This window comes from Anguilla rostrata, chromosome 6 (genome assembly GCF_018555375.3).
Source record: "Anguilla rostrata isolate EN2019 chromosome 6, ASM1855537v3, whole genome shotgun sequence".
In the NCBI taxonomy this organism is placed as follows: domain Eukaryota; kingdom Metazoa; phylum Chordata; class Actinopteri; order Anguilliformes; family Anguillidae; genus Anguilla; species Anguilla rostrata.
In genome coordinates, this window is record NC_057938.1 from 1,585,891 (window position 1) to 1,600,361 (window position 14,471).

At 43.0% G+C, this 14,471-nt stretch overlaps 2 protein-coding genes across 2 annotated transcripts; one reads left to right on the forward strand and one right to left on the reverse strand.

Moving 5' to 3' along the window:
- Positions 1-8,413: 8,413 nt before the first annotated feature.
- Positions 8,414-10,598, reverse strand: LOC135257917 (GTPase IMAP family member 9-like). Its single transcript, XM_064341134.1, has 2 exons — positions 10,592-10,598; positions 8,414-10,214 (listed from the first exon to the last, which is right to left on the reverse strand). The coding sequence occupies exons 1-2, from the start codon at positions 10,596-10,598 to the stop codon at positions 9,109-9,111; spliced, it is 1,113 nt and encodes a 370-aa protein (XP_064197204.1). The 3' UTR covers positions 8,414-9,108.
- Positions 10,599-12,525: 1,927 nt separating this feature from the next.
- LOC135257918 (GTPase IMAP family member 4-like) lies at positions 12,526-14,471 on the forward strand. The gene is made up of 2 exons (XM_064341135.1): positions 12,526-12,532; positions 12,912-14,471. Exons 1-2 carry the CDS (start codon positions 12,526-12,528, stop codon positions 13,895-13,897), a joined length of 993 nt encoding a protein of 330 aa, XP_064197205.1. The 3' UTR covers positions 13,898-14,471.

The following is a 14,471-nucleotide window of genomic DNA, read 5'->3' on the forward strand; positions in this document are numbered from 1 at the left end:
AAACCTCCCAAGGACAAGAATAAGTTAGAACATTAGATTACGTTACATTACATTTATTTGGCAGACGCTTTTATCCAAAGCGACATACAAAAAGTGCATTTCATGCTCATGGGCAACTACAAAACACAGGTTCAATAAGATACAATACTTATTTTGAACAGCTAGTGAGAAATATTTCATGTACGTTTGTCTGTGTGTGTGCGTGTGTGTGTGTGTCTCTTCTTTCTCTATGTCGCTTATGCATTTCTAGAAGTTCAAACAGGTGAGCTTGGCCTTCCTCCTTATCCTCTCCCTGCTGTCCTGCCAAGGAGGAACCAACTATGACACCATGCTGCCCAGGACCCTGATCGTAACTGATAGATTAAAGACTAAACTATTATTTCTGACTTGTTTAAGACTAAGTGGTCACCGTGTGCTTATTCAGGATTCATGCTATATGACTAGACATAGCCAATCATTAACTTTGTTAAATCTTACTTTATGATTATATATTAACCACATACCAAGTAGACACAGAATTATGTATGTTATTGTTAAAATACCGTTTGCTTATGAAAGCAGGGATTGCCCCTGCTTTCTTCAGTTCGGCCTTATCCATCTTGTTGTGTGTAGGTACCGAACTCTTTCTGCAGAAATAAATCCTATTTCTTATATGGATAAACCTCATCATGCTGGTTATTCTAAGGGGAGAATTTACTCTGCTGAACATTGCGAAGCAGGTGGAGGGGTGGGAGAGCCTAATACTCTTACCCTGTAGTGCCAGTAAGCTCCGCATATCTAAACCTAACTCATTCTTTGCCATATTAGTGCATGTAAAATATGCACCAACATTTCAAGCAATATGGCAAAGAAGAAGGAGTTAGGCTTAGATGTGTGGGGACAAGTAAACATTGCGACAAGAACGGTTTCTTTTGATAGAGACCACAAGATATTTGTCTACTGCCTCCTGATCTTCCTGGTCTTCTCCTGTTAACATTACTGCCCATCAGCTGGACCTTCCTGAGTGTGTACTAAACACTGCACCTGGAAATATTAAGCCTTTTTGCAATTTCTCACTGGGAATAACCTTGCCACGACATGCTTATTTGGCTCTGCACATCTAAGTCTAACTAAGTCTTTGCCATATTATTTTCAAATTTACTGCTTACACAGGGCCCTTACACAAACAGGACCAATATGACTCTGACTGGCTTTATCAGCTTGTGGAAAGGATGCTGAAGATTCCCCCTGTACAGTGACAATGTGGAGCTCCCTGCCCCCAGTACTCACTGTATTGAACAGTCCCCAGCATCTTCTCCCACACACTGTATTTCAGATTGCCCAGGTGCTTGGCCACATCAATCAGCGCTCCTGAGACCTTCTCTGGATCCACCAGTATGCACTGGGCTCTGCAATAATATTCAGGAGTCACTTGTGCTGTGGGCGTGGCTTCATTACCATAAAGATTATCCGCAGCAACATTAGATCCTAATTCTATAAGATAATGGCTCCATCCCTCCCAGCATTCTGCCACACAGCCCCACTGGCTGCCAGATATGAAGCAGCCTGACCCCACTGAGGGACACACACACACAGGAGGGAGGGGGGGGGGATTTATATTCTATCACTGATTACCTGTAATCTATATGATCATTATAATTATGTTAATAATTTTTATGATGTTAATCATTATGATCAACATAATATACGTATAATCATTTTATAAATTCATATGATAACTCATTTAGGTTTGAATGTAACATTTTTTCCATCTGGTCCCATTTTACTCATGATTGGTGAAATTCTACAGTACTAGTGAACTACGCCTCACATTAAAAATGAACAGAGAAAGGAAGAGGGGATTAAAAGATTGCAAAGAGAGAAAGGCTGGAGGAGCATGTTTCTTCACGTCTTTGTACCTCTGAACTAAGTGGATAAGAACTAATTTTTATTACTATAACCAATACTCAGACTATAAAAACTGTATCAGTGTAATATATTCCTATTTGAGTATCTTGATAAACATGTTTTATGTGTGATTATGACACGTCTTACCTGTAGGAATGAGATGTCTTCAGCTCCAGCTCCTGTTCTATGGCTCTGATTAGTTCTGAAAGGGATCATATCTCTTCTGTCATCTTCTCAATCTTCTTCTTCATCATCTGACTCTTCTGCTGATCTTCCTCCCTCAGTGCAGCGATCCTGGCTGCCTCTTCATCTTTCAGGAACTGCTGAAGTTTCTCAAACTCCATCTTTATCTGTCTCTCTGTGTGCTGGGCCTGGCTCTGGAATAAACATTATTCACCATTTCAGCACAATCCAGCACTGCATTTTCAGCACTGTGATTTAAAGGCTTCAGTACAGTACCTCAATGTGCTCTGCTGTTTGGTCACAGACTAGTTTCACTGCATTAAAGGCTTTTATCTTCTTCTGCAGTGGAGCCAGTGCAGTCCTGAGTTTCTCCTGATAAGACAAGACAGAGTTCACACTTTACTGAGACCACAGACTGACAGTAAACTTCACTACCTACATAGACAGCACAAGAGCAGAAAGTATAAAAGCCAAAATGATAGATTTCACTACATGAATGCCTCCTTGTTTTATTATTGCCTGTATTATTTGCATAGCTTGCTTTGTTGTTGCTTTTGTTTGTGTTCAACAGATTAACCTACAGGGTCCAAGTTAAACTACACGGTTGTTCCCTTCACTTGGAACTGTACTTCCCTCTAGGGATTTCAACACACTTGTCCCTGGGTACGGTTATGCACTTTGTTGTACGTCGCTCTGGATAAGATGCCTGTAATATAAATGTAAAATGAATGTAATAATTTTATGTAGAAAAATACTGGACAACAAAATATGTGTTTGAGCTGGTTATAAAATTTACAACTAAGAACAATTATAATGCTCAATTATGCAGACATTAAATCATACAAAAAGGATAGTGTAATGATAATTTGTTTTACATGAATGCTGATCATTTCTTCATTTTTGTTCTATGTTAATATTACATTCATTACACTCAACATTTATTATGTCAAAAAGTGAACTTGTTGCAAAATACTGCATTAATTGTCAAAATCTGTTTATAAATACAGTCTGTCCATAATCTGTGCCATGACTGTAGCTATCATTTTAACTACAGTCACTTAATTAAAGTGAAAAGATTGTTAAAGTTGTGTTTATTGTTATTCATCTCATTACAGGGTGTATTAAAGAACAAAATTCATTACCCCAGGGAACAAATTTATAGCTCCAGTGGAGGCTGGAGCCATAGGCAGCCTCGTCGTCAGTTTATCATGTTCATAAACCCCATTCCCTTGTGCGCGCTGCCTCGCCCCAAATGGTCTGTTCACCGCAGGCGTAATTTAACCAACTTGATCTACCCACCCTTATCCACACCTCAGGAATTCACTGTCACAGGTGGATTATGGAACTGCCAGTCAGCCGTCCAGAAAGCTGACTTCATTACTGCCTTTGCCAAGACGAAGTCTCTTGACTTCCTGGCTCTCACGGAAACCTGGATCACTCCCGATAACACCGCCACCCCAGCTGCACTGTCTGCGGGATACTCCTTCTCGCACACCCCCAGGGCCTCTGGCCGAGGCGGGGGTACCGGTCTACTCATTTCCTTGTCCTGGAAGTTCTGTGTCCTCCCCAGTCCTAACCCTACTTTCTCCTCCTTTGAATTTCACGCGATTACTGTAACTCATCCCTCTACATTTCACGTTATTGTTCTGTACCGCCCTCCAGGTGCACTCGGCTCATTTCTGGACGAGCTGGACACTCTCCTGAGCTCTCTCCCTGAGGATGGCACTCCTGCTATTCTACTGGGAGACTTCAACCTCCCACCAGAAACCTCCCAACTGTCCAGGGTTGCCTCACTCCTCCAGTCTTTCGCCCTATCCCTGTCCTCCCCCCCCCACACACAAGGCTGGTAACCAACTAGACCTTGTATTCACCAGAGGCTGCTCCATTCCCCAACTTGCAGTGACTCCCCTCCATGTCTCGGACCACTTCTTTCTTTCTTTCTCCCTCTCCTATTCACTCCCTCTCAATTCATCCAATAGCTCACCCACAGTAACTTTCAGGAGAAATCTCCCTACTCTGTCACAATCCTCCCTCGTCTCCACTGCTCTGTCTACACTTCCCCCTCCTGCGTCTTTCTCTAACCTGCCAGTTGACCTTGCCACCTCCACCCTCAACTCCTGCCTCTCTCAGTCCCTCGACTCACTTTGTCCTCTTGTCTCCAAACCAGCACGCTCCTCACCACCCTGCCCATGGCTGACCGAGTCACTACGCTCCAGCAGAACATCACTGCGGGCTGCAGAGAGAAAGTGGAGAAAATCCCGATCCTCTGATGACCTGACCGCATACCATACCCTGCTGGCGACTTTTACATCTGCCCTCACGTCTGCAAAAGCCTCTTTTTCCAATCCAAGATCAGCGCATGTGTCTCTAATCCACGTAAACTATTCTCCACCTTCTCTTCCCTCCTCATTCCTCCTCCACCCCCACCTCCCTCTTCCCTCTCCGCAGATGACTTTCTGGCCGCCTTTGAAGGAAAGGTGGCTACAATCCGGAAGTCCTTCACCCATTCAGTGAGCCCCCAACCCCCAGGACAACCCCACAGCCACACTGACCTCCTTTGAAATGCTGGAGGACTCCGATGTATTACAACTCATCACCTCTCATCGCGCAACCACCTGTCCACTTGACCCCATCCCATCTAAAGTTCTCCAATCTATCTCCAGCGAGCTCCTTCCCTATCTGTCTTCCATTGTTAATTCCTCTCTCTCTCTGGTCATGTTCCCTCTGTTTTTAAGACGGCTTGTGTTACCCCACTACTCAAAAAACCCACCTTAGACCCCTCCGATGTAACAAATTATCGACCCGTATCCCTTCTACCCTTTCTGTCCAAAACCCTCGAACGAGCAATTCTTAAACAATTAACCTCTTTTCTCCATCAGAACAACCTGCTAGACCCTCACCAGTCTGGCTTCCGATCCGGGCACTCAACAGAGACTGCACTACTAGCTGTGACGGAGGCACTTGCCACTGCAAGAGCCTCACGCCTCTCCTCTGTCCTGATCCTTCTTGACCTGTCTGCAGCTTTTGACACGGTCAACCATAAAATACTCCTCTCCACCTTGGCTGGGATGGGAATTACCGGGACTGCCCTGTCTTGGTTCTCTTCCTATCTTGCAGATAGGACCTACCAGGTCACCTGGAAGGGGTCTGCCTCTGCCTCTCATCCACTTGTCACGGGAGTGCCGCAGGGATCTGTACTGGGTCCTCTGCTGTTCTCCTTATACACCAGATCTCTTGGTTCAGTCATTAATTCACATGGTTTTTCCTATCATTGTTATGCAGATGACACACAACTCTTCTTTTCTTTCCCCCCTCGGCCACACAGATCAATGATAAGATCTCTTCCTGCCTGGCTGACATCTCCACTTGGATGGCCAGCCACCATCTGAAGCTCAACCTCAACAAAACTGAGCTGCTCTTCTTCCCGTACAAGACCTCCTTGCTTCGTGAACTCTCAATCACGGTTGATGGCACCACAGTGACTGCCTCTCACTCTGCAAAGAGCCTGGGGGTGGTTCTGGATGACCAGCTGGACCTCAAGGAGCACATCAAGGCAACATCACGGTCCTGCAGATTCCTCCTATACAACATCAGGAGGATTCGACCATACCTGACGACGCACTCCACCCAGCTGCTCGTCCAGGCTACGGTGACCTCTCGCCTTGATTACTGCAACTCTCTCCTTGCAAACCTGCCAGCTTCTCCCACGTCACTCCTCTGCTGCGATCACTTCACTGGCTACCGGTCGCTGCCAGGATCCGATTCAAAGCCCTGACCCTTGCCTACACTGCCGCCAACAGGACAGCCCCCATCTACTTGCAGGACATGACTCAATTCTATGTGCCTGCTCGACCACTTCGCTCTGCGGCAGCAGGGCGTCTTGCAACCCCTCCCACCCGCCCAAAGGGATCACAGAGCTTCTCCACCCTAGCTCCCCAGTGGTGGAACGAACTCCCCGTCCCTCTCCGAACCTCCCCCTCACTATCCATCTTCCGCCGTGGCCTGAAGACTCATCTCTTCAGACTATACCTAGAATAACCATCACCACGCTGTGTATATATATATATATATTAAAAAAAAAAAAAAAACCTTTTTCCTGTCACTTGTTACATGTTGCCCCATCCCTGCACTTCTTGGTAAATTGTATTTGTCCTAATACTCTAGCTTATTCTTCTGCCTAGTTTGGCTTTGCAGATGTTAGACCAGGATAGTGTTCTTTGTTCTCGGCTAGAAATAGCTTTACAAAATAAGTAATTGTACCTTACTGAACCCGTGTTCAGCAGTTGTCTACGATCATGAAAATGCACTTTTTGTACGTCGCTTTGGATAAAAGCGTCTGCTAAATGAATGTAATGTAATGTAATGTAATGGAACACAGTGCATTAAAAGTATATAATTGGTTTCTCACTGTGCAGACTGCGGAGCACTTCAGATCCTGCTTTAGCTCTCTGACTTCTCTCCTTTAGGAACGCCTCACAGGCATTCCTCAGAGACAGATTATCATGTTTTCTTCCATTACATTACATTACATTACAGGCATTTGGCAGACGCTCTTATCCAGAGCGACGTACAACAAAGTGTATAACCATAACTAGGAACAAGTATGACGAAACCCCTAGAGAGAAGTACCGGTCCAAGTACAGGGAACAACCGCATAGTTCAACTTGAACCCTGATGGTTAAACTGATTAACACTAACAACGAGAACGGCAACAACGCAATCTATGGAAAAAAAATACAAGTAGTCGTTAAGACAGGTGCATTAACTAAGTCACCTACGAAACAGCTGCCTAGTTACAACCCTAAGTTTAGTCATTTACAGGGGGGAAGGGAGGGATGGGGAGAGGTGCAGCCTGAAGAGGTGAGTCTTCAGTCGTCGTTTGAAATGGGTCAGTGTCTCAGCTGTTCTGACCTCCACAGGGAGGTCATTCCACCATCATGGGGCCAGAACAGACAGGAGACGTGTTCTGGAAGTGCAGGTGAGAAGAGGGGGAGGTGCTAGGCGTCCTGAGGTAGCAGAACGGAGGGATCTGGCTGGCATGTAGGGTTTGAATATCTTGTGGAGGTATGCTGGGGCTGATCCCTTGACTGCCTGGTATGCTAGGACCAATGTTTTAAATTTGATTCGAGCTACAACAGGCAGCCAGTGGAGAGTAGTGAGCAGGGGAGTTACGTGGGAGTGTCTGGGGAGGTTGAAGACCAGACGAGCCGCAGCATTCTGAATGAGTTGCAGGAGTCTGGTGGCAGATGCCGGTAGTCCAGCCAGAAGAGAGTTGCAGTAGTCCAGGCGGGATAGAACCATTGCTTGGACCAGGAGCTGGGTTGAGTAGGTGGTGAGAAAGGGGCGGATTCTGCGGATGTTGTACATCCTGAATAACGTTTTTGTTTTATAGGTCTTTTTAGTTAGAATTTTCTTTGTAATACAATTTATAATTTGAATGAATTCATTTATTCATTAATCTTTTTTGCAGTAGTTAGCCTCATTTGTGCCTTTGCCCTATAAAAGGATGAGGTATTTTTTTTATTTTAAATTTTGTAAATTGACTCACATTGTGGGGGTTTTATATATATTTATATTTACAGAGTTCTTTTAATTTTTAATTTTTATTCTGGCATCTTATTCACCAGTGAAACTTACTTTTCTCCAGATCGACTCAGATTTGCAGCATTATCAGGGATTTGGATTGTTCTGTCATTGCTGAGGCCACTCCTGCAACGACAGGAAATCTGTTCTGCAGCGCCGGTGCGACATTCATCTTCGTTGATCGTCGTAATTCTTTCGGCAAACATGTAAAAACAAGGGGCTATTTATAGCGCAAGTATGTGTGCAACAAAACAGAATTCGAGCACCACTAGCAGTTTAATGAATAGCTGTTGCTTCTTTCACACCCCCCCCCCCCCCCCCCCACGCCTACGCGGAAGGGTACTTCCCCGATTCCTCTATATAAAATATTCTGTTTCGTCGCACATGTATTTGCGCTATAAATAGCCCCTTGTATTTACATGTTTGCCGAAAACATTATGCCGATTCGCTTCATTTTGCATTCCATTTCTGATCTGCCACAATAGTAGAGCTTACAATCCATGGTAACTGTGGGTGGTAGTAATGCTGGAGGGCACTGTATACGGTAGGAGAGTATCCATCCTCCATCTATCCATTATCTATACCTGCTTATCCTGGTCAGGGTCACGGGCATGTGAATATCCAAACCCAACGTCCTATGCAGAAATGCACAGCTTTGTATGTATTTTTTCTTCCTGAAAGCTGACCAAAGATCTTTGGAAGATTACATGGAAAGTAGAAAAGGGGTATGAAAGGGATAATGAACCAACAGTAATTTATTGTGCACAATAAAACATGTTTTATTTAATTTCCCAACACATTAAGAGATACATTTATTACATAGTTCAATAAATGTGTAAAGAAGCCCCCACTCAGAGGAATGATCAAAATAGCAGGAGTATTTTACTGTACCATCATATATTTTGTATCAGAAGAATAGAGGTGATGGCTAGGGCCTTCACCACTCTGCAGAAACAAGAGAGAAACTAACAAATCGATTACTAATAAATCATTACAAAACAGTCACAGCATTCTACAGAATATCCAAAGATCACAATACAGACAACTTTATGATTTTAATCACCACTTACATGATGTCCTTGTTACTCTTTTAGTTCAGCAAAAGAAAATAGGCTTTCAGATAATCAAATACAATTAGACCATATCAAGGAGCACAATCGTGTGAAAGATTACACGCATACAGTTCATTTTGTTGGTTGATCAGAGACGCATAGTATTGTCTCTGGACACCCCTAGTACACGGCTTTCATTTTAAGAAAGAAATCTCAGCGATGTTGATACATAATTGACATTTAGCTAGTTTTAGCTGAACTGGAAGTGTGTTTGTGAATGGGGTGTGGGTGTGATTATTGCCTTTAATTTTTAAATCTTTAGTTGAGAACAAATGTTGATTGAATCCTGGCCATTTCCTGTAATAAACAGCACTGTAACATTGGAAATGAGAATTGTTCAAATTTATGTATGCTTTTTTCCCCATATAGCATTGGCTATTTTGTTTTCAATGTATTTTGCTGTAGCTCCTGCTCTGTCTTTAACAGCAGCTGCCGCTCTCTTGGCGGCTTCACTCATGGTCTCTGCTTCCATCATGGCTCCTGCCCCAATTGCCACCCCCACAACCACACCAAAAAGGGCTCCTGCTCCAACTACATCTGCCACTTCCACCCATACCTGTGATGCTGTTACAGCCTGTACTGTGGTTTCTACTGCTGCCTGGGTCAGCATGTTGGTTGCTACAGTGAAAGGTGGTTCAATTGTTTGTGCTGTAAGAGCTCGCACAATATGAGCTACACGTCTTACAAGACCCAGCAATGCACCACACAGAGACCCTACTGTTGTGCCTACTAGCAGGTTTAACAAACATCGCCATATGCTCTGTTTGGCCTCTTCTCTGGTTTTTCCCTTTGCCATTTCCTCTTTTATGGCTTGTTCCACAGCTTGAAGCATCTCGTTGGTGTATTGCTTTCCTCCGTTCTCTGTCACCATCTGATCAATCGTGTTCAGCAGCTTTTTGATTTGAACGGCATTGCTTCTGACATCATCATGGCCAGCAGCAGGATTCTTCCAGTATTTGTTATCGATGACATGAAGTCGGCCTCCGCACTTATGGACAAGATCTTTCAGGTGGTCATTTTCATACACAAACTGCTGGATGGTCACGTAGTCGTCAAGCTGGTCTCCGTGTGTAAACAAGACAACAGCGTACTTCAGAGCCTCCTCCCCAAACATTTTCAGAATGTCATCCACCACTTTCTTTTCCTCCGCTGTCTGCTTCGTCACAGACAGCACTATGACAAAGGCATGAGGTCCAGGAGCACACTCTAAGATGCATCTGGCTATTTCAGGTTTTAGTGCTTCATCAGAGCGCTCAGTACAACAAAACCCTGGTGTGTCGATCACTGTGATTTTCCTCCCATCAACAGTCGCTGTTTCAGCCTCACATTTATATGAATCAGAGTTTGGACGACACGAAGTCAGGACCAGCTTTCCCAGAATGGTGTTGGCTGTGCTGCTCTTCCCCGCTCCTGTCTTTCCCAACAGGACAATCCTCAGTTCAACTGACCCTTTGACAAATATAAATTTATATAGAATTTAAATAGAAAAATAGAAAAAAAAGTCATATTTATAAAATACTCGGGTGCACTTACACCAGAAGCACTGAATTATATCTGTATAATCAGGTGGTCACCATGTCTGATACTGCTCAATTTAAAGAAGGCTTTCACACTGACAGAAAACCCCCCAAATTTCTGAAATCAGAACTACACCTTTATGCTACACAGCTCGCAACCAGCTTTAGATAATCTTTATGTCTTTGTTAGACTTTCATTTAAAAATAGGGTCATTGTTATATTTTATCTGCACTCTAAAAACGATCTAGAAATCAGTTTTCCTCTAAAATACAAAACAAAGTTGGCAAAAATGCTGCTGAATTACTTACCTGGCATTATACTTTTCTGGAATTGTCTTGAGAGCTGAAGAACTTGAAAATGAAAAGTTCTGATCAGACCTTCTGTTCAAGCATTAATGTCAAGAGTGGCTCTTTGATGAAATAATTAGCTATTCACATGACAAGGAAGTAAATTCCAGCATATCTGCTTACCTTGGCCTTTATGGTAAATCATGTGTTTAGCAGGAACATGACACTACCTGTTATAGATATGCAGATTAGAGGAAGAGAAAGAGTGAGGAATTTTTTTTGGAAAGAAATGTCAATAATGCTGAAACATTATGTTGCCTTGTTTATAAGCATCAGTTTGCAGTTTTTGGGCAATGTGACTTTAGCCATTAGATCAGAGCCTCCTTCCCAAACATTTTCAGAAGCTCTTCCAACACTTTCTTCTCCTCCACTGTTTGAGTCCTCACTGGCAATGCTATAACTTAAAGCTTGATCCAGGCACTGAAGCTGGAAAGACTTTCTGAAGATAACCCTGAGGATGAGGGGAACAATCAGATGTTACATACGTGAATGATGTGCCTCCCGATGACTCCAGTCATGAGACCCACAGTGACTCAGAGGAAGAGCCTGTTTCTACCCGAGAAGAAAACAGAACACATCTGAGACATTAATCAGTCTCAAACTCAGCCTCAAAACAGAACAAATCTGAGACATGAATCAGTCTCAAACTCAGCCTCAAAACAGAACAAATCTGAGACATGAATCAGTCTCAAACTCAGCCTCAAAACAGAACAAATCTGAGACATGAATCAGTCTCAAACTCAGCCTCAAAACAGAACAAATCTGAGACATGAATCAGTCTCAAACTCAGCCTCAAAACAGAACAAATCTGAGACATGAATCAGTCTCAAAAAGAAAGGGGAAAACAGTCATCAGACCATTAGAGGGGGAGGATGTCGCGCTATAGAAAATTAATTGGTTTGTTACTATAATAATTTGTTAGCAGCTATGTTTAGTATAACGCATATGCTCAGTGATATGTAAAGGCTTAACTTTATCTACTATTTAACTTTCCTGAATACCATTGTGTGGAGCTGCAGTCTATCTTATAATGGGCCTCATTCACAAACCTTTTCAGAAATTATTCTTACATTTGTTCTTTAAAATGTTCCTAAGAAAAACCAATGTGGGATTCATGATATGTGCAGACCTTCATTTTAGTGCATATTCCAGGTGTATGACATAATCAGTGCTGACTGTTTGTAAATTTGTGCGCAATCTTGTTCGTGTGATTAGCATAAGCAAACAGCCATGAACCAATACCTGTTAGAAGAAAAAATGATGAATGCTGAACTGTTCCTGGAAACGTTCTTCTACACAGTTTACAAACAAACATGTCCATACACTGTCACACAACAGTGCAACGCCCCTGGGAGGGGATGCAGCAGTTCTGGGAAACAACTGAGTTCCGCACACCTCCCACCCCAGAATGCAACCAAAGGCTAATTCAGCTTACATCGAAACCGCTCCCTCCCGGTTTTTGGCACCAAAACTGTCACATTCCAGCGTGACACACCGGGGAGGGAGACACAGCAATTCCAGGAAACACGTTGGTTGCCGCATGGAGAGAAAGAGAGCGCACCCACACAGACACAAACATCTGCACCCTTCCCTCTCACGGGTTCAGGGCAAAAACAATAAACTAAAACAACAAACGAAAATAATAAAGAAAAAAGAAAGTAAAACAGAGCGACCATTTTTTGTCAGACAGAAAACATGCAGGAGAACCAGGTGTTCTGGCTGTAAAACAAGCTCTGCCACATTCAGACAAAGAAATACGAATGTTGTTGGATGTGTATGCCTGTAAATTATTTCATCCAAGAGCCACTCTTGACATTAATGCTTGAACAGAAGGTCTGATCAGAACTTTTCATTTTCAAGTTCTTCAGCTCTCAAGACAATTCCAGAAAAGTATAATGCCAGGTAAGTAATTCAGCAGCATTTTTGCCAACTTTGTTTTGTATTTTAGAGGAAAACTGATTTCTAGATAGTTATTAGAGTGCAGATAAAATATAACAATGACCCTATTTTTAAATGAAAGTCTAACAAAGACATAAAGATTATCTAAAGCTGGTTGCGAGCTGTGTAGCATAAAGGTGTAGTTCTGATTTCAGAAATTTGGGGGGTTTTCTGTCAGTGTGAAAGCCTTCTTTAAATTGGGCAGTATCAGACGTGGTGACCACCTGATTATACAGATATAATTCAGTGCTTCTGGTGTAAGTGCACCCGAGTATTTTATAAATATGACATTTCTTTTTCTATTTTTCTATTTAAATTCTATATAAATTTATATTTGTCAAAGGGTCAGTTGAACTGAGGATTGTCCTGTTGGGAAAGACAGGAGCGGGGAAGAGCAGCACAGGCAACACCATTCTGGGAGAGAACAAGTTCAAGACTTCGTGTCGTGCAGAATCTGATACGTCTACATGTGAGGCTAAAACAGCGACTGTTGATGGGAGGAAAATCACTGTGATCGACACACCAGGGTTGTGTTCAACTGACTGCACTGATGAAGCACTAAAACCTAAAATAGTCAAGTGCATCACAAAGTGTGCTCCTGGACCTCACGCCTTTGTCATAGTGTTGTCTGTGGGGAGGCAGACAGCAGAGGAGAATAAAGCAGTAGATGATATTCTGAAAATTTTTGGGGAGAAGGCTCTGAAGCACGCTGTTGTCCTGTTTACCAACGGAGACCAGCTTGACAACGACGTGACCATCCAGCAGTTTGTGGATGAAAATGACCGTCTGAAAAAAATTGTCCAAAAGTGTGGAAACCGGTTTCATGTCATCGATAACAAATACTGGAATAACCACACTGAAGGCGACGGTGAAGTCAGAAGCAACGCCGTTCAAATCAAAGAGCTGCTGAACACGATTGATCAGATGGTGGAACGGAACGGAGGGAAGTGCTACACCAACGAGATGCTCCAAGCTGTGGAACAAGCCATAAAAGAGGAAATGGCAAACGGAGAAACAAGAGAAGAGGCCACACAGAGCATATGGCAACGGTTGTTAAACCTGCTAGTAGGCGCAACAGTAGGGGCTCTGTGTGGTGCATTGCTGGGTCTTGTAAGACATGTAGCTCATATTCTGCAACTTATTACAGCACAAAAAATTGAACAACCTTTCACTGTAGCAACCAACATGCTGACCCAAGCAGCAGTAGAAGCAAGAGTAGAAACCACAGTACAGGCTGTAACAGCATCAATGGTAGCGGTGGGACCGGTAGGTGTAGCTGGAGCAGCAGCCCTTTTTGGTGTGGTTGTGGGGTTGGCAATTAGGGCATGAGCTGCGATGGAAGCGGAGACCATGAGTGAAGCCACCAAGAGAGCGGCAGCTGCTGTTAAAGACAGAGCAGGAGCTACAGCAAAATCTATTTGGAAATAAAATAGCCGATGCAAAAAAGCTCACATAAATTGACCAATTCTTATTTCAAATTTTGCAGTACTGTTTATTACAGGAAATGGCCAGGATTCAATCAACATTTGTTCTTAACTAACTGTTTAAAAATTAAAGCATGAATCACCCCCTCGCCCGTTCACAAACACACTTTCTCCAGCTCAGCTAAAACTAGCTAAATGTCAATTATGTATCAACATCGCTGAGATTTCTTTCTTAAAATGAAAGCCGTGTACTAGGGGTGTCCAGAGACACAATACTATGAGTTTCTGTTCAACCAACAAAATTAACTGTATGCGTGTAATCTTTCACATGATTGTGCTCCTTGATATGGTCTAATTGTATTTGATTCTCTAAAAGCCTATTTTCTTTTGCTGAACTAAAAGAATAAATAAGACATAATTTAAATGGTGATTAAAATTATAAGGTTGTCTGTGTATTGTGATTTTCGGAAATTCTGTGG